Source organism: Heptranchias perlo, chromosome 5 (genome assembly GCF_035084215.1).
Source record: "Heptranchias perlo isolate sHepPer1 chromosome 5, sHepPer1.hap1, whole genome shotgun sequence".
NCBI classification, from domain to species: Eukaryota; Metazoa; Chordata; class Chondrichthyes; order Hexanchiformes; family Hexanchidae; genus Heptranchias; species Heptranchias perlo.
Window position 1 is genome coordinate 81,610,745 of NC_090329.1, and position 26,409 is coordinate 81,637,153.

At 42.2% G+C, this 26,409-nt stretch overlaps 1 protein-coding gene across 1 annotated transcript in view; it reads right to left on the reverse strand.

Annotated features, from left to right (window-relative positions):
• The window catches only part of LOC137321893 (protein FAM162B-like), a 73,712-nt gene extending 47,716 nt beyond the window's left edge, over positions 1-25,996 (reverse strand). Inside the window, exons 1-2 of the mRNA XM_067984727.1 lie at positions 25,713-25,996; positions 20,786-20,894 (exon numbers count right to left, since the gene is read on the reverse strand). Of these exons, the coding sequence (XP_067840828.1) occupies positions 20,786-20,894; positions 25,713-25,878 (275 nt within the window). The 5' untranslated portion in view covers positions 25,879-25,996. The remainder of the gene's footprint in view (positions 1-20,785; positions 20,895-25,712) is intronic.
• Between the last annotated feature and the right edge of the window lie 413 nt (positions 25,997-26,409).

Here is a 26,409-nt window from a genome sequence, read left to right on the forward strand (position 1 = left end):
TCACTAATCTGGACAGAAACAATTATGATACTGGATCACGTACATTGTGGTAATTTACTATTAACAAAATAATAAACTTGTTTCTTCTTCAAGTTATTTATTTCATAAAATGATCCTTTATGTTTTTAAATTAATAGTCAGCTCCTGCCCAGTCTCCAGAGCAGCATCAAAGAAATCTGATGCCCTGGCAACAGTCCCGCTTCTCAGAAAACGTGAAAAATTATGCCTCAAACTCCACCAATGAAAACACGCCTCTGCTTCAAGAGGTGCAAGCTTGCTTTAAGTAAATGAGGGCCACTGAGTATCCCATTTCCGTAACGGTGAGCTGCCTATCAGCGCTGGAAATACATGGGCAGCTCGCCAATAGAATCCAAATGAGGCCCGACCTTCAAAATGGTTTGGGCCTCTCGCTGGCATCATCAGGCAGGCGTTTTGATCGCTCCACCTACCCGATCTCTGGTACCTGAGGTCTGAATCCATCTTTGACTGATAGGTGAAATCTCCATTCCCTGACATCTGTCTAAGGTCTTAAGTTAAGGGAGCTAGGGAATTAAAAACTCAGTTCCCCATGGACATATGTCCATAGCAAAAAAAAAATTCCACAACTCAGTAATAATTGGCATTCATTTGGTAGCTTTCCTCATAGGCCCTTTGACCACTTAATACCACAAAGCACAAAGCCTAACAGTGTGGGAAAGAAAAGTTCCACACTGGTGAACCAGGGGACATTCTGATGTTAGGAAAATGTTTTTCTTTACAAACAATCCTTGCAGAGCAGTTGCAGTTGCTAAGTCTTATAAAATGTCGGCCTTCATTGGAACAGAGGAGATTAAGGAGTGATTTGATAGAGGTGTTTAAAAGTATGAAGGGATGGGACAGAATAGATAGCAACAGACTGTTTCCAGTGGTTGAGGGGGTCTTAGAATGAGGGGTCATAGATATAAGATTAAATGTAAAAGATTTAACAGAGGTCTTTGAAGGTGCACAATGCACTACCAGAGTTAGTGATTGAAGCAGCGACCGCGTAAACATTTACAGTTAGATAGGTGATTGAAGAATAGGGTAGGGGAACAGGGCAGGCGCATGGGATTAGGACTGCTGCTGATGTGGAGGATAAATACCAGCACGGAATGGTCGGGCCGAGTGGCCTTTTGTAATTTTCATATAATTCTAAGTATTTATGAAGTGGCACACAAAAACAAAGTTAACGAAGGACCATATATCACACACACCTCTTATTAATTTAACCCATAGCCAGCTAGTTTTTATGTAGATATTTATTTTATGCAGAATAGTCTATTAATAGTTTTAGTTTTCTGGCATCAAAATGAGCAGGTATTTTGAGGTGATATACACTTCCCATTCCGTTGTATTACATTGCAAAGATGTAAATACAATAGGCCCCATTTTTAAACAAACAAGTGTCTTTTTCTGAAGGTGGGTAGGGGATAGGGCTGTCAAACCTATACTTGCTGCCCTGTGCTGCACAGCAGGAGGCAATGGTGTATCTGTGAAGTGTGTCGTAGGACACACACACACACACACACACACAGTAAATTAAGAAGCATCTTGCATGAATAGAGTAATGAGTATGCGGGGGCATCGTGCTGCTCAGATCTCATGCACACCTCCTGCTACATACTACAGCAACCTAGATAAAACATTTCAAGAACAGGTTATATACACTGCCTGCTACAGAATTATTTGAAAAAAGGGGAGTTTTAAAAACAAAAAAAAGTCAGTAAAAAAAGGCAAAGACTCATCATTTCACCGCGGTTGCAGGCAACATCTTCAGAAGGTACAAAAACTGTTGAAGTAAGCTGCAAAATAACAGCAAATAGTAGGGCTGCTAAAACAGAAAGGTGTAATACATTTAAAATTAACAAAAACCCTTTAGCTGTTGCCTAGATAAATCCAATTGCAGGCAACCATCTTTAAAGTAATACTAATTTCTCTCTAGACTGGGTTTCCACAGGTTCTTGCAGTTTCCTTTTCAATTCATGTAGAGCACTAAGCAATCAGTGTGATGGCACTGAAGTTCAGCTTACGACTTTCTTGAAATGCATGTTCTCACTGCACATGAACATGTAAATTCAATTCCGTGTGTGTATTGGTATTGTATGAACTAGAAAATACTTAGATATGTGTAGAAGCCTGATTCAATCCAAATATTTAGGAGACAATAGACAACCAAATATTGATTCATAGTTGATGATATCAGGGCACCTTGATTGTGTTACATGTTTTTTAACACATTTTACCCTGCAGGAATTATATCATAAATGGCATGTAATACTACTCTGTAAATGTTATTTGCCACCATACTATTAGAATGCTGCTGAAAATGGCAAAAAAGCTACAATTTAATAAAAAGCAGAGCAGTTGTGTAATATAATAATAAAAACAGCATTAGAAATGAATTGATACATTAAAAGGATTTCACAAGGCTATGATGTAAAACTGTGTTCAAGTGAGAATCAGAATAAACTTTGATGAGGTTAGACTTAGTTATCCTATGTCTTCTTCACAGGAAAAGATTAGCCATATCTTTACAACATAGGGCCAGATTTTGCTGGAGCATGGATTCTACCCCATTAGTTAGACTTACAATTGCACGTTTAGGTTTTAAAAAATTTTTTCCTACAAGGTTACTGGAAGTGCGGACTGATAACGGCGCAGTGAGGGCAATAGGGCATCTGGGACCATGGTGAGGGCAATAGGGCATCTGGGACCATGGTGAGGGCAACAGGGCATCTGGGACCATGGTGAGGGCAATAGGGCATCTGGGACCATGGTGAGGGCAATAGGGCATCTGGGACCATGGTGAGGGCAACAGGGCATCTGAGACCATGGTGAGGGCAACAGGGCATCTGGGACCATGGTGAGGGCAACAGGGCATCTGGGACCATGGTGAGGGCAACAGGGCATCTGGGACCATGGTGAGGGCAACAGGGCATCTAGGACCATGGTGAGGGCAATAGGGCATCTGAGACCATGGTGAGGGCAACAGAGCATCTGGGACCATGGTGAGGGCAATAGGGCATCTGGGACCATGGTGAGGGCAATAGGGCATCTGGGACCATGGTGAGGGCAACAGAGCATCTGGGACCATGGTGAGGGCAATAGGGCATCTGGGACCATGGTGAGGGCAACAGGGCATCTGGGACCATGGTGAGGGCAACAGGGCATCTGGGACCATGGTGAGGGCAATAGGGCATCTGGGACCATGGTGAGGGCAATAGGGCATCTGGGACCATGGAAGCTAAAAAATTTGGGATTCACACTACCTGATATTTTCTTAAATGACAGCATAACCCAGGAGATGTAACGCTTGGACATGGAAACTGGATACCGAAAACTTGCATATACCTCCACGTGGGCTTCTTTCGAAAGGTAGAACTTATGAACGCTCTGGTAACATGAGGTCAATGACAATCAAAAAGCTGATTTATGTCACAGAATACACGTGACTGAACAAAAGTAGCACTTCCAGTCTCTGTAAAATGTTTCCTACAAACTTCCTATTATAACACAAAAAAACATACTATGCTATTCCAGATAACAGATGGAATATCCATTGTTTTATTTTCTTTTGGGTGAGCTTCTAGCTGGGAAAACCAACCTGCTATATCTTAATTCCAGTTCAGGGCAGACCTGCCTTCTCACAGCCTTCATTAGACCTGACTGACCCTGAATATGGGTTTCCCTCCATTTTTTAAATTCTGACCCCAGGAATAGGGCGGTGTGTAAGGCTTTAAACTAGCAAAATGGGAGGAGGAATCTGGTAGCAACAACAAAAGCTTAAAAGTAAAAGAAACAGGAGATGAGTGTGAAGGTCAGACCAGAGTAAGGAATAAAGATAACATAAACGGTCAAGGAACAAATACAGTTATAATACTGAAGTATAAAAGGACTGATAAAAATAAAGTAAAAGGAACAACTGTTAAAGATGAATTAAACTGCCTTATACAGTGTCCAAAATAAAACGGGGGAGCTGGAGGTAATAATCCGTAGTGAAGAACTGGATGTAGTAGGAATAACTTAAACATGGCTACATAAATGTAAGGTATCTTACACCACCAGGTTATAATCCAACAGTTTTATTTGAAAATCACAAGCTTTCGGAGGCTTTCTCCTTCGTCAGGTGACGAAGCTTGTGACTTCACCTGACGAAGGAGAAAGCCTCCGAAAGCTTGTGATTTTCAAATAAAACTGTTGGACTATAACCTGGTGCTGTAAGATTCCTTACATTTGTCCATCCCAGTCCATCACCGGCATCTCCACATCATGGCTACATAAAGAACAGGACTGGTAACTAAATATTGCAGGCTACAATATAATCAGAAAAGATAGGGAAGGAAGAAAGGGGGGGGGGGGTGGAGTTGTTGTGCTGATTAAAGATAACATAATGGCAGTAGAAAAAACAGATATAACTAACAGAAGGATAGAAACAGGATCCATATGGATTGAAATAAAAGGAAGGGATTGATCACACTAATAGGGGTATACTACAGACCACCTAATAGTGGAAAAGAGGTGGAGGAAGAAATATGTAAGCAAATACGTGAAATGAGTAAAGGACACAGAATAATAATCATGGGAGATTGTAACTATCCCCAAATAGAAGAGGTAGGTAAAGGGATACAGGGAATGTGTGCAGGCAAACAGTATGTAAAAAGCCCAAGAGAGGAAGCACTGCTGGACCTAGCAATGGGAAATGAACCAGAACAGATGAGAAGTAAGCAAAGGGGAACATCTAGGCAATAGGGATCACAACTTAATGAGTTTTAAGATAAAGATTGAGATGGACGTAAGTAAGACAAAGACCAAAGTAATAAATTCGAAAAAAGCTGATTTTCAGGGGATGAGAATGGAACTAGGGAAAAAAAATGGAAAAATTAACTGATAAACAAAGAGATAGAACGGCAGTGGGAAACATTTAAAATGGTGATCAACAGAGTCCAAGAAAAAACATATCTCATTAAAAAAAATAAGAACAAACTAGCTAGTAATGATACACCATGGATGAATGAAGAAATAAGGGCAATATTGAAACTAAAGAAAAAGGCATACACTAAGTACATTGACAACAAGGGAAAGGATGATAAAAGGGAATATGAAAAGGTTAGAAAAGAAGCTAAAAACAATGATGAAGGCAAAGAGAAATGACAAAATTAAAATTATCAAGGAATATAAAAAGAAATAGTAAAGTATTCTACAGACACATCAATAACAAAAGAAAAATCAGGATAGGGATTGGGCCACTAAGGGATGGACACGATAAACTCACAGGTAATGACAGCAAAATGGCAGAAATATTAAATAATTACTTTGCCTCAGTATTCACCAGGAAGACTAACATGGTGGGCGTGATACTAGAAGAAGAGATCACAAAGGATATATACATACTTGACCTCGTCCTCACCAATCTACCTGTCGCAAATGCATCGGTCTATTGGTAGGAGTCCCATCTTCGTACTGAGGACACCATCCAACGTGTTGTGTGTCTCTACCACCGTGCTAAATGGGATAGATTCAGTCCAGATCCAGCAGCTCAAAACTGGGCATCCATGAGGCGCTGTGGGCCATCAGCAGCAGCAGAATTGTATTCCAGCACAATCTGTAACCTCATGGCCCGGCATATTCCTCACTCTACCATTACCAACAAACCAGGGGATCAACCCTGGTTCAATGAGGAGTGTAGAAGAGCATGCCAGGAGCAGCACCAGGCAAACCTAAAAATAAGGTGTCAACCTGGTGAAGCTACAACACAGGACTACATGCATGCTAAACAGCGGAAGCAACATGCTATAGACAAAGCTAAGCGATTCCACAACCAACAGATCAGATCAAAGCTCTGCAGTCCTGCCACATCCAGTTGTGAATGGTGGTGGACAATTAAACAACAAACGGGAGGAGGAGACTCTGCAAACAGCCCCACCCTCAATGATGGCGGAGTCCAGCACGTGAGTGCAAAAGACAAGGCTGAAGCGTTTGCAACCATCTTCAACCAGAAGTGCCGAGTGGATGATCCACCTCGGCCTCCTCCCGATATCCCCACCATCACAGAAGCCGGTCTTCAGCTAATTCGATTCACCACACGTGATATCAAGAAACGGCTGAGTGCACTGGATACAGTAAAGGCTATGGGCTCCGACAACATCCCGGCTGTAGTCTGAAGACTTGTGCTCCAGAACTAGCTGCACCTCCAGCCAAGCTGTTCCAGTACAGCTACAACACTGGCATCTACCCCACAATGTGGAAAATTGCCCAAGTATGTCCTGTCCACAAAAAGCAGGACAAATCCAATCTGGCCAATTACCGCCCCATCAGTCTACTCTCAATCATCAGCAAAGTGATGGAAGGTGTCATCGACAGTGCTATCAATCGGCACTTACTCACCAATAACCTGCTCACCGATGCTCAGTTTGGGTTCTGCCAGGGCCACTCGGCTCCAGACCTCATTACAGCCTTGGTCCAAACATAGACAAAAGAGCTGAATTCCAGAGGTGAGTTGAGAGTGACTGCCCTGGACATCAAGGCAGCATTTGACCGAGTGTGGCACCAAGGAGCCCTAGTAAAATTGAAGTCAATGAGAATCAGGGGGAAAACTCTCCAGTGGCTGGAATCATACCTAGCACAAAGGAAGGTGGTAGTGGTTGTTGGAGGCCAATCATCTCAGCGCAGGACATTCCTGCAGGAGTTCCTCAGGGCAGTGTCCTAGGCCCAACCATCTTCAGCTGCTTCATCAATGACCTTCCCTCCATCATAAGGTCAGAAATGGGGATGTTCGCTGATGATTGCACAGTGTTCAGTTCCATTCGCAAACCCTCAAATAACGAAGCAATCCGAGCTCGCATGCAGCAAGACCTGGACAACATCCAGGCTTGGGCTGATAAGTGGCAAGTAACATTCGTGCCAGACAATGACCATATCCAACAAGAGAGAGTCTAACCACCTCCCCTTGACATTTAAAGGCATTGCCATCGCAGAATCCCCCACCATCAACATCCTGGGGGTCACCATTGACCAGAAACTTAACTGGAGCAGCCACATAAATACTGTGGCTACAAGAGCAGGTCAGAGGCTGGGTATTCTGCGGCGAGTGACTCACCTCCTGACTCCCCAAAGCCTTTCCACCATCTACAAGGCACAAGTCAGGAGTGTGATGGAATACTCTCCACTTGCCTGGATGAGTGCAGCTCTAACAACACTCAAGCAGCTCGACACCATCCAGGACAAAGCAGCCCGCTTGATTGGCATCCCATCCACCACCCTAAACATTCACTCCCTTCACCACCGGCGCACCGTGGCTGCAGTGTGTACCATCCACAGGATGCACTGCAGCAACTCGCCAAGGCTTCTTCGAAAGCACCTCCCAAACCCGCGACCTCTACCACCTAGAAGGACAAGAGCCGCAGGCACATGGGAACAACACCACCTGCATGTTCCCCTCCAAGTCACACACCATCCTGACTTGGAAATATATCGCCATTCCTTCATCGTCGCTGGGTCAAAATCCTGGAACTCCCTTCCTAACAGCACTGTGGGAGAACCTTCACCACACGGAGTGCAGCGGTTCAAGAAGGCGGCTCACCACCACCTTCTCAAGGGCAATTAGGGATGGGCAATAAATGCTGGCCTCGCCAGCGACGCCCACATCCCATAGAATCATAGAATCATAGAAGTTTACAACATGGAAACAGGCCCTTCGGCCCAACATGTCCATGTCGCCCAGTTTATACCACTAAGCTAGTCCCAGTTGCCTGCACTTGGCCCATATCCCTCTATACCCATCTTACCCATGTAACTGTCCAAATACTTTTTAAAAGACAAAATTGTACCCGCCTCTACTACTGCCTCTGGCAGCTCGTTCCAGACACTCACCACCCTTTGAGTGAAAAAATTGCCCCTCTGGACCCTTTTGTATCTCTCCCCTCTCACCTTAAATCTATGCCCCCTCGTTATAGACTCCTCTACCTTTGGGAAAAGATTTTGACTATCGACCTTATCTATGCCCCTCATTATTTTATAGACTTCTATAAGATCACCCCTTAACCTCCTACTCTCCAGGGAAAAAAGTCTCAGTCCATCCAACCTCTCCCTATAAATCAAACCATCAAGTCCCGGTAGCATCCTAGTAAATCTTTTCTGCACTCTTTCTAGTTTAATAATATCCTTTCTATAATAGGGTGACCAGAACTGTACACAGTATTCCAAGTGTGGCCTTACTAATGTCTTGTACAACTTCAACAAGACATCCCAACTCCTGTATTCAATGTTCTGACCAATGAAATCAAGCATGCTGAATGCCTTCTTCACCACCCTATCCACCTGTGACTCCACTTTCAAGGAGCTATGAACCTGTACTCCTAGATCTCTTTGTTCTATAACTCTCCCCAAAGCCCTACCATTAACGGAGTAGGTCCTGGCCCGATTCGATCTACCAAAATGCATCACCTCACATTTATCTAAATTAAACTCCATCTGCCATTCATCGGCCCACTGGCCCAATTTATCAAGATCCTGTTGCAATCCTAGATAAACTTCTTCACTGTTCACAACGCCACCAATCTTGGTGTCATCTGCAAACTTACTAACCATGCCTCCTAAATTCTCATCCAAATCATTAATATAAATAACAAATAACAGCGGACCCAGCACCGATCCATGAATGAATAATAAAAAAATATAAAGACATTTAAGATAAAAAGAGGGAGATAATTGATAAACTAATCAAACTTAGAGAGGATAAAACGTCTGGTCTGTATGGATTCCATCTGTGCATATTAAATGAAGTTAAGGAAGAGATAGCAGTGGCACTATTATATATATATAAAAATTCATTAGAAAAGGGAATAGTGCCGTAGGACTGGCAGACAGCTAATGTGATTCCTTTTTTTAAAAAGGGAGATAGAACCAGTCCAGGAAACAATAGACCAATTAGCTTAACATCAATGGTAGGAAATTAATTGGAATCCTTACTCAAAGATGTAATAGAAAATTCTAGAAACAGAAAATATAATAAAGAATAGTCAGCACGGATTTTGAAAGGGAAGGTCATGCTTGACCAACCTTGTTGAATTCTTTGAAGAAGTAACAGAAAGGGTAGACAACGGTAATGTAGTCGATGTAATATATTTGGATTTTCAAACGGCCTTCGATAAGGTACCATATTGCAAACTCATGATTAAAGACAGAGCATGTGAAGTCAGGGGATAAGTAGCAGAATGGATGGCAAGTTGGCTACAAAACAGAAAACACAGAAGATGTTAAAGGTAGTTACTCAGACTGGCAAAAGGTCGGAAGTGGTGTTCCAGAAGGACTCGGAATCGGAATCGGAAGTACGATTTCAAAATTTGCGAACGACACCAAATTGGGAGGGGTATAGTTAATACTGAGGACGGCTGCGACAAAAGACTGGAAGACATTAATAAACTTGCAGAATGGGCGTGTATTTGGCAAATTAATTTCAATATAGATAAATGTAGTATTACATTTCAGTAGGAAGAATAAGGGGGCAACATATTGCTTGGATATTAAGAGTTTAAATGGGGTAAAGGAGCAAAGGGATCTGGAGATACAGATACACAAATCACTAAAAGTAGCGATAGAGGTTAATAAAGTCATAAAAAAAGCAAACCTAGCACTGGGATTTATTTCTAGAAGGATAGTATTGATAAGCAGAGAAGTTATGTGAAACTTGTATAGAACCTTGGTTTAGACCACACTTGGCGCACTGTGAACAGTTCTGGCCTCTATTTTATAAAAAGGAGATAAGAGGCACTGAAGAAGGTGCAACAAATATTTAGTAGGATGATACCAGAACTGAGAGGTTATACCTATCAGGAAAGATTGAGCAGGCTGGGGCTGTTTTCTCTAAAAAAGGAGAAGACTGAGGGGTGACCTGATAGAGGTCTTTAAGATTATGAAAGGGTTTGATAGGGTAGAAGTAGAGAAGATGTTTCCACTTGTTGGGGAGACCAGAACTAGGGGCCATAAATATAAGATAGTCACTAATAAAGCCAATAGGGAATTCAGGAGCAACTTCTTTACCCAGAGAGTGGTTGGAATGTGGAACTCGCTAGCACAAGGAGTAGTTGAGGCAAATAGCTTAGATGGGGAAGCTAGATAAACACACGAGGGAGAAAGGAATAGAAGGATATGCTGATGAGATATGTAAGTTGACAGATGAAATAGGGTTGGAGGAGACTTGGTAGAGTATAAACACCAGCATGGACCTGTTGGGCCGAATGGCCTGTTTCTGTGTTGTACATACAATGTCATTCTATGTAAATCTCACCAGACTATCCTAGCAACTACCCCTGATGAGCTCAAATGAAATCAAGTCATCTCAACAATAGATGTAATGGTCATTGAAATGTCCAAACAAATTTTCGTTGTCGAAAGCAGACTGGTTCAGACACCCCATCTGAACCTTAATCTAAATCTCTCTAGCATTGCTGTCATGTGAATTAAGTTTAACTATATTGTCGCATTTTGAACATCGATGTTCAGGGAGTCTAGGTTTTATCATGAATGATATAGAATATAAAATCAAGAGTTCATTGTGAGCTGATATAAAACTTTATTATGACCTCAGTTACAGTATTGCGTGCAGTATTGGGTTCCACACTTTAGGAACGATATTGAAGCTTCAAGAGCAAATTCACTAGGATGCAGCTTGGTATGAGGAAATACAAATAAAAAGTAAGACAAAACATTCCGATGGACTCTCGATAAATTTACAGGACCAAGAACATATACTCTGGCCAACATTCCCCCCTAAACCAATACCACTGAAAAAAGTGATTGTTCGGTTAATCATCTCATTGCTCTTCATGGTATCTTGCTTGGCATAAAATGGTATTTGCCTATAAACTTCAATTAAAAATATGTGGAGTGCTTTGAAACATTTCTGAGAGACATGATTAGATGCTACATAAATGCTCTGAGACACAGAATCATGGAACTCTACACCACAGAAATAAGACATGCAGTTCATTGTGTCTGTGCTGGCTCTTTGCCAGAGCAATCTAAAACCACTGCCCTGCTCTCTCTACTCATAGCCCTGGGTCAGAATGAAACTCAGAGCGTGGAAAGAGATATTTGTTAATTAAAAGTTCTTGGGAAAATTGATTTTGGCAGTCTCAGCTCACGTCCAGTGGAAAGTATCCAGAGAAGAATGATGCTATAAAATTCAGCATGATACTACTGCAACATCCGGTGCATAAATAAAACTTTAATGTGGGTCATGTAACCTACAAACCAAGGGTGCAACTTATGCATTAGCACGACTTGGAGTAAACTTTTAAACCAGTATAACTAATGCATCTATTTCAATGCTAATTCAACAAACTTATTCTACAAGGCCAGATTGAAATGTTGGACTGACACAGTAGGAAATATTCCTCTGAACAACATGGTTTGGTACAGTGTTTGTGTGTGTGTGTGGAAGAGGGGGGGGCATCATACCTCATCCTCACCATAACTGAGGTTTGAGTGTGAAGAAACTTTCCATTCATTTATACTCATCTCCAATAATTTCAAAAAGAAACGGTTCACAAAAAATTGAGACACAAATGACTGAACTAACAAATAGAAATGATTAACAATAGAAAGCTTCACACTCACACTGCTCATGAGAAATTACGCAGCTATATGGTCCATTTGGGCAATGATCTTACAGTACAAAAAATTATTGGGCCAGCAATTTCAAGGCAGTCCCATTTAGGACCTGGGATGGGGTAGAACATCTCTCCATCCTATAGATGCACCCTGACCCTGTCTAATATCCCAAGGTCAGTGACATTAATATGTTGTGGGTAGGAATCCCTCTCATTTTCAGCGCCGATGAGATAATGACCTCAGGTGGGGGGAAAGGACAGGAATTTTGCTGCATCACCTTGCCACGGTGCAAATGGGGCCGGTGGTCTCAGAGGAAGTGCCAGAAAATGATTTTCCTTTTCCTTTACTGTTGGCTTCTGTAACACAATTGATCGCAGAGCAATCGATTTATTACCAAAAATGGCAGTTAAAATTTAAATCTCCTGCCAAGGCCCTTAGCAGTGCTGAACATCAAGGAATCACAGGCATTTGCATGGCACCATAATATCATTTCATAGTATCATTGTAGGTATAGCACAGGAGGAGGCCAATCGGCCCATCGTGCCTGTGCTGGCTCTTTGAAAGAGCTATTCAATTAGTTCCATTCCCCTGCCCTTTCCCCACAGCCCTGTAAATTTTTTCCCTTCAAATATTTATCAAATTCCCTTTTGAAAATTACTATTTAATATACATGATTACTGAATGCGTGGCTCAAAGATTGGCGTGGGAGAAGTGGGTTTTGATTCATGGGGCACTGGCACCAGTACTGGGGAAAGAGAGAGCTGTCCCGTCAAGACGGGCTTCACCTGAACTATGCTGGGTCCAGTGTTCTGGCAAATCGAATAACTAGGGTTGTAGATAGGGCTTTAAACTAAATGGGGGTGGGGGAGGGTTCAGTTGGGGGGTACTTTAGAATGTTGAAGAGAAAGGACAAGGCAGTAGTACAGGGAAGAGATAGGGGTAATGATAACCAGAGTGTGACAGGAAGAGACATAAGAACATAAGAAATAGGAGCAGGAGAAGGCCATTCGACCCCTCGAGCATGCTCTTCCATTCAACAAGATCATGGCTGATCTTCTACCTCAACGCCATTTTCCTGCACTATCCCCATATCCCTTGATGGCTTTAATATCTAGAAATCTATCGATTTCTGTTTTGAATGTACTCAATAACTGAGCCTCCACAGCCCTCTGGGGTGGAGAATTCCAAAGATTTACAACCCTCAGTAAAGAAATTTCTCCTCATATCAGTCCTAAATGGCTTGCCCCTTATTCTGAGACTGGGATCCCTGGTTCTAGACTCCCCAGCCAGGGGAAACATCCTTGTTGCATCGACCCTGTCGAGCCCTGTAAGAATTGTGTATGTTTCAATGAGATCACCTCTCATTCTTCTAAACTCTGGAGAATACAGGCCTAGTCTACTCAATCTCTCCTCATACGACAATCCAGCCATCCCAGGAATCAGTCTGGTGAACTTTCGGTGCACTCCCTCTATGGCAAGTATATCCTTTCTTAGGTAAGGAGACCAAAATTGTACACAATACTCCAGGTGCGGTCTCACCAAGGCCCTATATAATTGCAGTAAGACATCTTTACTCCTGTACTCAAATCCTCTTGTAATAAAGGCCAACATACCATTTGCCTTCCTAATTGTTTGCTGCACCTGCATGTTAGCTTTCAGTGACTCATGTACAAGGACACCCAGGTCCCTTTGAACATTAACATTTCCCAATCTCTTACCATTTAAAAAAAAGTGAACAAACATAAGAGTGCACCAGCAAATGGGGTCAGAGTAGGAAAAAATGATAAAAAAACAAAATTAAAGGTTCTTTATCTGAATGCGCACAGCATTCGTAATAAGATAGATGAATTGACAGCACAAATAGGAACAAATGGGTATGATCTCGTTGCCATTACAGAGACATGGTTGCAAGGTGACCAAGGTTGGGAACTGAATATTCAGGGGTATCTGACATTTCGGAAGGAGAGGAAGAAAGGTAAAGGTGGTGGGGTAGCTCTGTTAATAAAGGATGAAATTAGTACAATAGTGAGAAATGATCTTGGCTCAGAAGATCAAGATGTAGAATCAATTTGGGTGGAGGTAAGAAATAGCAAGGGTAAGAAATCACTGGTGGGAGTAGTCTATAGTCCCCCTAACACTAGCTACACTGTAGAGCAAAATATAAATCAAAAAATAAGGGGGGCTTGTAAAAAAGGTAATGCAATAATCATGGGCGATTTTAACTTTTATATAGATTGGACAAATCAAATTGGCAAAAGTAGTCCAGAGGATGAGATCCTAGAGTGTATTCGGGACTGTTTCTTAGAACAATATGTTATGGAACCAATCAGGGAACAGGCCATTTTAGATCTGGTGATGGGTAATGAGACAGGATTAATTAATGACCGCAAAGTAAAGGATCCTTTAGGATATAGTGATCATAATATGTTAGAATTTCACATCCAGTTTGAGAGTGAGGATCTTGGATCTGAAACTACTGTATTAAACCTAAATAAGGGCAATTACAATGGCATGAGGACAGAGTGTTTAAAGTGGTCTGGGAAAACAGATTAGAAGGTATGACGGTGGATAAGCAATGGCAGACATTTAAAAAGATATTTTATGACTCTCAACAAAAATATTTCCCAGTAAGGAGGAAAGACTCCACAAGAAGGGTGTACCAACCATGGCTAACTAAGGAAGTTAAGGATGGTATCAAGTTAAAAGAAAAGGCATACAAGGTAGCAAAGATTAGCGGTAAGCCCGAAGATTGTGAAAACTTTAGAAATCAGCAAAGGAGGACTAAAAAAATAATAAAGAGGGAGAAAATAGATTGAGAGTAAACTAGCAAGAAATATAAAAACTGACAGTAAGAGGTTTTACAAGTATATGAAAAGGAAGAGAGTAGCTAAAGTAAGTATAGGTCCCTTAGAGGATGAGACTAGGGAAATAATAATAGAATACAAGGAAATGGCAGAGGCATTGAACAGATATTTTGTATCTGTCTTCACAGTAGAAGACACTAAAAGCATACCAATAATAGTAGATAATCAAGGGGCAAAGGGGATGGAGGATCTAAAAACAATCACTAGAGAAAAAGTACTCGGCAAACTAATGGGTCTGCAGGCTGACAAGTCCCCTGGACCCGATGACTTGCATCCGAGGGTCTTAAAAGAAGTGGCTACAGAGATAGTGGATGCATTGGTTGTAACCTTCCAAAATTCACTAGATTCTGAAAAGATCCCAGGGGATTGGAAAACTGCAAATGTAGTACCCCTTTCAAGGAGTGAGACAGAAAGCAGGTAACTATAGGCCAATTAACTTAACATCTGTCATTGGGAAAATGCTAGAATCGATTGTTAAGGAAGGAGTAGCAGGACATTTAGAGACTCAAAATACAATCAAGGAGAGTCAACATGGTTTTATGAAAGGGAAATCGTGTTTGACGAATTTATTAGAGTTCTTTGAGAAAGTAAAGAGCAGGGTGGATAAAGGTGGATTTCCAAAAGGCATTTGATAAGATGCCACATAAAAGGTTACTGCACAAGATAAGAGCACATGGTGTTGGGGATAATATATTAGCATGGATAGAGGATTAGCTAACTAACAGAAAGCAGAGAGTTGGGATAAAGTGTCATTTTCAGGATGGCAATCTGTAATAATGGGGTGCCACAGGGATCAGTGCTGGGGCCTCAACTATTTGCAATCTATATCAATGACTTGGATGAAGGAAGCGAGTGTACTATGGCCAAATTTGCTGATGATACAAAGATAGGTGGAAAAGTAAGTTGTGAGGAGGACACAGTGTCTGCAAAGGGATATAGATGGAGTATAATGTGGGAAAATGTGAAGTCATTCACTTTGGTAGGAAGAATAAAAATGCAAAATATTATATAAATGGAGAAAGACTACAGAATGCTGGGTACAGAGGGATCTGGGTGTCCTCGTACATTAAACCCAAAAAGTTAGCATAAAGTTGGTGCAGCAGGTAATTGGGAAGGCAAATGGAATATTGGCCTTTATTTCAAGGGGGATGGAGTATAAAAGCAGGGAAGTCTTGCTACAACTGTACAAGGTGCTGGTGAGACCACACCTAGGGTACTGCATACAGTTTTGGTCTCCTTATTTAAGGAAGGATATACTTGCATTGGAGACGGTTCAGAGAAGGTTCACGAGGTTGATTCCGGGTGTGGAAGTTTTCTTAAGAGGAAAGATTGAGCAGGTTGGGTCTATACTCACTGGAGTTTAGAAGAATGAGAAGAGATCTTATTGAAACATATAAGATTTTGAAGGGGCTTGACAGTATAAATGCTGAGAGGATGTTTCCCCTCATAGGGGAATCTAGAACTAGGGGGCATAGTCTCAGAATAAGGGGTCGTCCATTTAAGATGGAGATGAGGAGAAATTTCTTCTCTCATAGGGTTGTGAACCTTTGGAATTCTTTGCCCCAAAGAGCGGTGAAGGCTGAGTCATTGAATACATTCAAGGCTGAGTTAGACAAATTTTTGATCAGCAAGGGAATCTAAGGATATAGGGAACAGGTGGAAATGTGGAATTGAGGCCAGAATCACATCAGCCATGATCTCATTGAATGGCGGAGCAGGCTCAAAGGACCAAGTGGCCTACTGCTGCTCCTATCTCTTATGTTGTTCTGTTCTTAAGGGATATGGGGATCGAGTGGGAAGGTAGAGTTGAGGTCGAAGATCAGCCATGATCTTATTGAATGGTGGAGCAGGCTCGAGGGGCCGTATGGTCTACTCCTGCTCCTATTTCTTATGTTCTTATGAAACTGCTTCCACCACCCTTTCGGGCAGTGCATTCCAGATCATTACAACTCACTGCGTAAAAAAACGTTTCCTCCTCTGTCTCTTTTGCCGATCAACTTAAATCTGTGTCCTCTGGTTACCGACCCTTCTGCCACTGGAAACAATTTCTCCCTATTTACTCTGTCAAAACTGTTCATGATTTTGAATACCTCTAGCAAATCTCCCTTAACCTTTTCTGTTCTAAAGAGAACAACCCCAGCTTCTCCAGTCTGTCCACATAACTGAAGTCCCTCATCCCTGGCACCATTCTAGTAAATCTCTCTGGACCCTCTCTAAGGCCTTGGCATCCTTCCCAAAATGTTGTGCCCAGATTGAACATAATACTCCAGCTGAGGCCTAACCAGTGTTTTACAAAGGTTTAGAATAACTTCCCTGCTTTTGTACTCTATGCTTCTATTAATAAAGCCCAGGATCCAGGCTTTTTTAAACAGCTTTCTCAACTTGTCCTGCCAACTTCAAAGATTTGTGAACGTGCACCCCCAGGTCTCTCTGTTCCTGCAATCCCTTTAAAATTGTACAATTTAGTTTATATTGCTTCTCCTCATTCTTCCTACCAAATTGCATCATTTCAGACTTCTGTGCGTTAAATTTAATCTGCCATGTGTCTGCCCATTTCACCAGTCTGTCTATGTCCTCCTGAAGTCTGTTATTATCCTTCATATTGTTTACTACATTTATGAGTTTTGTGTCATCTACAAACTTTGAAATTATACCCTCTATACGCAAGTCCAGATCATTAATAGATATCAAAGCAGCAGTGGTCCTAATACTAACCCCTGAAGAACATCATTGTATACTTTCCTCCAATCTAAAAAACAACTGTTTACCATTACCCTCTGCTTTCTGTCCCCTAGCCAATTTTGTATCCATGCTGCCATTGTCCCTTGAATCTCACAGGGTTTAATTTATATGATACTTTATCAAATGGCTTTTGAAAGTCCATATACACAACATTAACTGCACTACCCTCATCAACCCTCTCCGTTACTTCATCAAAGAACTCGATCATGTTAGTCAAACAGGATTTTCCTTTAACAAATCCATGCTGAATTTCATTTATTAGCCCATACTTTACCAAGTGCCAATTAATTTTGTCCTGGATTATTGTCTCTAAAGGTTTCCCCACCATTGACGTTAGGCTGACTGACCTGTAATTGTTGGGTTTATCCCTCTCCCCTTTTTTGAACAGGGGTGTAACATTTGGAATCCTCCAGTCCTCTGGCACCATTCCCATATTTATTGTGGTCAGAGCCTCCGCAATTTCCGCCCTTCTCTCAGTAACCTAGGATGCGTCCCATCCGGACCAGGTAACTTTTCTACTTTGAGCACTGCCATTCTTTTAAGTTCCTCCTCTTTATCTTTTTTATTCTATCCAGTATCGCTACTACCTCCTCCTTTACTGCTACAATGGCAGCATCCTTTTCTCTGGTGAAGACGGATGCAAAATATTCATTCAGTGCCTCAGCCTACACAAGAAGATCTCCTTTTTTGTCCCGAATTGGTCCCACCCTTCCTTTGACTACCCTTTTACTATTTATATATTTATAAAAGACTTTTGGGTTCCCTTTTTTGTTAGCCGTTAATCTATTCTCATACTTTCTCTTTGCCCCTCCTATCCTCTTTTTTAGATCTCCTCTGTACTTTTTGTATTCAGCCTGGTTCTCTCCTGTATTATGAAGCTTACATTTGTCATAAGCCTCCTTTTTCTGTTTCATTTTAATCTCTATATCTTTAGTCAACCTGGGAGCTCTAGCCTTGGATGCCCTTCCTTTTCCCCTAGTAGGAATGTGTCTACTCTGTACCTGAACCAACTACTTCTTGAAGGCCTCCCATTGTTCAATTACTGTTTTGCCTGCCAATTTTTGATTCCAATCCACCTGGGCAAGATCCCTTTTTAACTCACTGAAATTTGCCCTCCTCACTTAAGCATTTTCACATTTGATTTTTCCTCGTCCTTTTCCATAACTATTCTAAACCTAATTATATTATGACCACTCTTCCCCAAATGCTCCCCCACTGAAACACCTGCCCCACTTCATTCTCCAAAACTAGGTCCAGCACTGTTTCCTACCTGGTTGGGCTGGAAACACACTGTTCCAGAAAGTTCTCTTGAACATATTTCGGGAATTGCTCCCCCTTTTTGCCCTTTACACTGTTACTGTCCCAGTCTATATTGGGATAATTGAAGGCCTCCATTATCACTACTCCATAGTTATTGCACCTTTCTGTAATTTAACCGCTAATGTTCTCCTCTATCTCCTTCTCACTATTTGGTGGCCTATAATATACATCCAGTAGCGCAATAGCTCCTCTATTGTTCCTTAATTCTAACCAATTAGATTCTGTCTTTGACCCCTCAACTTCATCAACCCTTTCCAGGGCTAAATAGTTTCTTTGATCAATACTATCATCCCCTATCCCTCTCCTTTCTTTCCTTCCCTATCTTTCCTGAATACCTTGTAGCCCGGAATAGAATCATAGAAAATTTACGGCACAGAGGGAGGCCATTCAGCCCATCTTGTCCGTGCCGGCCGAAAATGAGCCACCCAGCCTAATCCCACTTTCCAGCACTTGGTCCGTAGCCATGTAGGTTACGGCACTTCAGGTGTACATCCAGGTACTTTTTAAATGAGCTGAGGGTTTCTGCCTCTACCACCCTTTCAGGCAGTGAGTTCCAGACCCCCACCACCCTCTCGGTGAAAATTTTTTTCCTCAGCTCCCCTCCAATCCTTCTACCAATCGCTTTAAATCTATGCCCCCTGGTTATTAACCGCACTGCTAAGGGAAATAGGTCTTTCCTATCCACTCTATCTAGGCCCCTCATACCTCATAATTTTATATACCTCAATTAAATCACCCCTCAGCCTCCTCTGTTCCAAGGAAAACAACCCCAGCCTATCCAATCTTTCCTCATAGCTAAAATTCTCCAGCCCTGGCAACATCCTCGTAAATCTCCCCAGCACCCTCTCTAGTGCAATCACATCTTTCATGTAATGTGATGATCAGAATTGTACGCAGTACTGAAGCTGCACCCTAACCAATGTTTTATACAATTCTAGCATAACCTCCCTGCTCTTATATTCCATCTGTCCTGCTACCTTCAGGGATCTGTGGACATGCACTCCAAGGTCCCTCACTTCCTCTACACCTCTCAGTATCCTTTCATTTATGGTGTACTCCCTTGCCTTGTTTGCCCTCCCCAAATGCATCACCTCACATTTCTCTGGATTGAATTCCATTTGCCACTTTTCTGTTCACTTGACCAGGCCATTGATATCTTCCTACGGTCTACAGTTTTCCTCCTCACTATCAACCACATAATATGGGAATATTAAGTACCCAATCCTCCCTTTCTTTGAGCCAGGTCTCTGTTATTGCCACTATATCATAGTCCCATTTGGCGATTGGAGCCTGCAACTCACCAACCTTATTTACCATGCTACATGCATTTACGCACATGCATTACAATCTCATCTTAGCCTCGCATTTGCCTCTGGCTGATCCCTCCTATTTCTGAACTCTTCTTTACTTTAGTGGTACTTGACCTTCCCAGTCCTCGGTGCACCTTGTTTCTCCTCTCTAATGTTTCATTCTGGTGCCCATCCCCCTGCCAAATTAGTTTAAACCCTCCCCCACAGCACTAGTTAACCTCCCTGCGAGGACATTGGTCCCAGCTCTGTTGAGGCACAACCCGTCCAATTTGAACAGATCCCTCCTACCCCAGAACTGGTCCCAATGCCCCAGGAATCTGAAGCCCTCCCTCCTGCACCATTGCTCCAGCCACACATTAATATGCTTGTCCATTTGTGGGCAGACTTATTATGTACCCACCTCATTTAGACCACAATTCCCAACATGCCTTTCACACTCTCTCAGGCCAGGCAATTTTCATTGTGTGGGACAATTTCTTGTGCAAATACACTTTTGTTGCAAACTCATAAGAGTGGATGTACAAAAAGAACGGAAACGAGTGCAGCAAGGACCAATTGCTCCCCCATTGTGCTATATGGTCACTTTGGTTCTTAGGGAGTAAGGGTGTCCTTACAGGAGTCGTCTTTGGTGTTGAGCACCAGTAGTATCTAGTGAAAACCCTAAAATTGACAGACGGGGTGGTGGTGGTAAGGATTGAAACACAATGCTCCATTGCAAATTTCAGTTTCAATATGTAGCTGTTCCTGTGCACTTGGTTTAATGTAGAATGCCAGGTCAACATTGGTATTAGACCAAATCAATCCAGGAAGAGAATTTTTCTATGATTTATTTCTTTGCACATCATAGCTAAGTCACATGAAAAAAAATTGAAGTAGATTCAGTTTCAAAATGCAATAAACTACAGAAATAGGAAAACTTACGAAACTATGGCAGGGATGTCCTCTTCATTCTTGAAACGACCAGACCAGAGAAGAATATTTTTGTCAAACTTTGTGGGCCTGTAGCCTGGAACTTTCTGGGTGTCACGAACTTCAAGAAAAATACAGAACAAAATGCATCAATGTGACAATATTCTAGACATATTAAGATAATAGAAATGATTCATATAATTAATTGAATTGCTTTATAGATTTATAGATAACAGCTTCTCCTTATTTGTGTGGCACTGTCAAACTGATTTTCAATCATTGCACCAGGTATTTTTTTTTAAAGCAGTCAAGGCTACGGTGATTATCCCAAGTTAAAACTGCTGGTTACAAATGGAAGCAAAATGGGCGAGTCTGCAGCAGAACATAAATTAAGGTCAGTGCCACATCGATCTCTATAAGCTGTCTCTAGGCTCAGTCATGCTCTGTTGATTCACTGTATCAAAGGAATATTTATCATTTGTTAACAAATAAATGGGGCAGGGAATTAGAGTCCTACTATATCAAAACATTCTGAATGTCACAAGCACAGAAGTAATTTTTTAATATTTAAAAGCACATACATAGCAATGAGCCAGTTGATAGTCTAAGATAGGGGACTCCCACTTGTGGTCCATGGATTATGTAACCCCTGAGCCAACCTTCAAAGCTCAGGTGACTGAGTCATATTTATGCTTATATTTCTTATTCATTGGTTTGCCCTGTTTGAATTGGACTGGAGGTTTAAAAAGGACTTTTTACAGATGTTACCTCACTGATGGATAAGTCAACACCAAGATCTGTTATGATCAATAACTTGAGATATATTCATATTATTGAGAACATAGATTTACAGGACTAATTCCATACTTCCGAAGGGAGTGGGCCTAATAGGGAATTCATTAAAGGAAATCACAGGCTAATACAATTTATTAAGTTTAATGGGAGGAACATTTTTGATATGCCCCCTGCAAGTGGCCTCCCTGCTGGAAGCATAGTACCATGGAATTGACACTTATATGTGGTGCCTGAGCTTCCATGGCATGTACATGTGTGGCTTACAAAGACAAAAATCTTGGACAATCAGTCTAGGAGGGTGAATTCAGTTCATGCAAAAGTATATATCCAATCCCTTGTAATATTGTGGGTGTTACGGTAGTGTAATGGGGAGGGTGTTAGGCAGCTTCTTAGTACTGATGCGTCTATTCATTCTATACAATATTCAACACAAGAGGGGTACTTTTCCAACTTTGCCCTCCCAGTGGGAGCACTTAATGGAAATTTAGGGGCACACTGAACATAATTTTCCAATCAATCTTTAAAATTAATATGTCATCTGTGCCCAATTTTCCAATATTTGCTCCTGGTTGGTGAGACTCCCCACCAAAAGTGCAAAGTCAGAACATTATCCCTAAAATGCTAATGGTTATTTCCTTTATATGGAGCTGCATGGTTTTACCTACCAAAAGGAACATGTATACAAAGGATGGGTCACACTTTTGAGTTGGATTCCAAGGTTTTTAGTGCTTGAGCAATGGATTCAAATTCAAGTGAATTTTACCCAAGTACTGGAGAAAATCAGATCAACACCACTATTTGTGGGGATGAAAGCAATTTTTTTAAATCAAAGATCATTATTTAAATTTGAATACCTCTACCATTTACAATAGATTAATCCAACATCACTGGGGAAGTCTGTTTTAACGGGAGGTTTGAAAGCACTATTTGTTATGAGCAGGGTTGACTAAACTAATATACCCAGCTACACCTCTTCACCAGCACTCTCAACCCCTCCACTGCCTTTGTGTTGTCAGGTTGCTTGTCCGACATCCAGTACTGGATAAGAAGAAATTTTCTCCAATTAAACATTGGGAAATTCAAAGCCACTGGGGGGAGTTTTAACTCCCATGAACGGGTGGATTGGGGGCGGGTGGGTAGTTAAAATAATTGATTTTCGAGCGTGACCACAAGCTGGCTCAAACGCACCCACTTCCGGATTTAATGGCAGGATGCGTGAGAATAACCTACTCGCCACAGTCGGGACTCTAATGAGTGCAGACTGGTGGGTAGTATTGCAGCAATTAATATCCTTATGAGATGTTAAATAGGTCTTTTTAAATTGATTTTCACCTATCTTTAAATTTAACGCCTCCAATGCGGGTTTCCCGGGGCTCGTGAATCTCGCCAGTAAAAAGGAGACTTGTTGGGCCAGGAGGAGCAGGAGTCTTTCCTCCAGGTCCAACAAGTTTACATGCCGCGATCGGACCCGTGCGATCTGCCGCCCCCCCCCACCCTGATGTCTGAGACCCCCCCAATATCAAAGACTCCCCCCCCACCCCGATGTCTGACTTCCCTCAGCTCCCTGCGATCGACCCCTGCCATCCAACCCTCAAAGATCTCGATCTCTCCCCGACCCCTATCCAACCCCCAAAGATCCTGATCTCTCCCCGACCCCCATAGATCCCAATCTATCCCTGAATGCCCCACCCCCCATCCAACCTCCAAAGATCCTGATCTCTCCCCGACCCCCATAGATCCCAATCTATCCCTGAACGCCCCACCCCCCATCCAACCTCCAAAGATCCTGATCTCTCCCCGACCCCTATCCAACCCCCAAAGATCCTGATCTCTCCCCGACCCCCATAGATCCCAATCTCTCCCTGACCGCCCCCCCCCATCCAACCTCCAAAGATCCTGATCTCTCCCCGACCCCCATCCACCCCTCAAAGATCCCGATCTCCCCCCAACCCCCATAGATCCCAATCTCTCCCTGACCGCCCCCCCCCATCCAACCTCCAAAGATCCTGATCTCTCCCCGATCCCCCTATCCAACCTCCAAACTCCGACTCACCTTTCATCCGCTCCCTGGCTGCTTTCTTGCCCAACAGGCAGCCAACCTGCCAATCAAACTTGCTATCGGGTGGGAAACCATTTGAGCAATGTTAAAACAGGTCCTACTGTTAAATTTGGAAGGATCTACGGGAAACCCTAACTTCCGGGTTTCCAGTCCGCAAAACCCTCCTGCTCTCTTCCCGGCTCCAAGTTAAAATCCAGGTCATTGTCTTTGGTCCCCGCCACAAACTCCGTTCCCTAGCCATCGATTCCATCTCCCTCCCTGGCCACTGTCTCCAGCTGAACCAGACTGTTCGCAACCTCAGCATCTTATTGACCCTGAGCTGAGCTTACGACCCTGTGCTTTCTGACCTACACTGGCTCCCAGTCCACCAATACCTCGATTATAAAATTCTCATCCTGGTGTTCGAATCCCTCTGTAGCCTCACCCCTCCCTATCTCTGTAACCTCCTCCAGCCCTAAAACCCTCCAAGAACTCTGCGTTCCTCCAATTCTGACCTCCTGTGCATCCCCAACTTCCTTCTACCCACCACTAGCAGTCGTGCCTTCAGCTGTCTAGGCCCTAATCTCTGGAATTCCCTCACTAAACCTTTCCACCTCTCCACCTCCTTTAAGAGGCTTCTTAAAACCTACTTCTTTGACTAAGCCTGTGCTAATGTCTCCTTGTTTGGCTCATGTCAATTTTTGGCTGATTCCACTCCTGTGAAGTGCCTTCGGATGTTTTACTACATTAAATGCACTACATAAATACAAGTTGTTGTAGTTGTATTCTTTACTTAATGGTTAGAATGTACAATTCTCGCTTAGTAAGTATTTTAAAGCAAAATCCATCAATTGTTTTAAAAAGAGAATTAGCTAGTTGCTTGAAAAAGAGTATTAAAAAGTATGGGGAATGAGCAGGAAAGTGAGGTTAGACAACGTGCTTCATATGGCAAGAAAACATTGCCACAGACTTGATGGGCCCAATGGCCTGTTTCTGTGCTGTAACATTCTATGATAATGTAAATGAATCAGAGAGCTTTTGAAATAAACTGACCAGAATGTGGCCATGCCACAGAATGAACTATAGGATTTAAAGCTGTATTTATACTGCAGCTACCAGTCTCAGATCAGCCAAGCTGTACCCCATCCACACTGCCTCACTGGAATTGCAATTCTCTTCTTCAGGGGAGAGTTCTGCATGTGTGGTTAATGAATTGTGCAGAGCTCCTCCCTCAATCAATAGTTAAATATTTAGATAACACAAATGGGAGTGTCCACACAAATACTCAATTAGATTCGCTCCAGGTAGGTTTAAAAAGTGCGCAGGAGAAAGGGACCCCTGGGCACTTTTAAAACCCAGTTTGACACTACACAGGAGTTACATTCCATGCAGTGCCAAACCCAACCTTCGTCCAAGGAATGAGGTCGGATTTATACTGCAATTCTAACATTAGTGCGAAGTAGAAACCAATTTACAGAACATAAATGGTTTCTCTAACTTTCACTAACTTCAGAAGTTAGCGCTTCCAGCTTAGCATTTCACGTGACAGGAGTGCACATCAAGAATTCAGACATGGAGGCCAGTGAGCCCCACACAATGTTATATCCATCCATTCATTCTAATGGATAGTGAGATTGTATAGTTCCAATAATCTTGGCATTGGAATTTCTGATACACGCTTCCTGCGGGCAAAAACTCTGCCCCTTACCAGGGGCATGAATGCATAAAATGTAATGGAAAGGAACCCAAATACTAATTCCAGTGCCCAGTGTAAGTTTTGTCATCAGCAATTCTGTACAATATCAAATTAGAGAAAATCGGAAGGAATGGATTGCCAATAATAGTTCGCAACACGTCAGTGACATAACCGAAAACCGAAAGTTGAAAATTGCATGTAAAGCAGAAGGAGAACACTGCAAGTGTAAAGCGAAATGTCTGAAACTTAATAAGCTCAGAGAATAGGTTTGGGAAGAGTTGTATTCATTGGAACCAAGTAGGCGTTTATGCAACAACCGGTCGCTTAGAGAAAAAAAATGATTTCTTTTGAGTGAAATGAATTGGTCCATCTGTAGATTCTAAGAAGGGTAGAAATTAAACCAAACTTACCTGTGCGAACTCCTCTCACAGACATGATTTGCAAATCATAATGGCAAGTCCGCTCCAGACTCCCTGTACTTTTGATGAGCAGAGACCGTCCATCTGTTGCTTTAGCCCCGTACAGTCGACACAAAGCCGCACTTAATTTTATCTGACCTGACACAGCGCGAATCATCTTCACCGTTCTTCAGCCCGAACCGTTTCCCCCGCTCTGATCAACTGGAGTTATATATATAAACAGACCGCAAGCTGCCAATCACGCCCCACTCCCGTGCAATCACAGTGTCCAGAACAGATCTGTACCATGTTACTGCAGCCAGTTACACTCGTTGGAAAACATGCACAACGATAATAAGTGGATCTCAATCACTGCTCTTCATCAGCGCTAATCTAATTCAGATCCAGCCAAAGGATGTGCAATGATAAATAATTTTTTTAAGATTGCTTCTGGGTACATTGAATAAAGTGACAATGGCTGTCTCGCTCATAAATATTACAGTGTGGATATATACTTAATGCCCTGTACTGAACAGTTCAGAAAATGACAATGTGATATACATTATTTAATATAAACTAAAAACTGAAAATGGCAATGCGTTATACATTATATAATATAAAATAAAGCAGAAAATGGCAATGCGATATACATTGACCCAGAATGTGCTGTAACAGGAAAACATACCGTGCCTGCCATTAGTTAAACTTG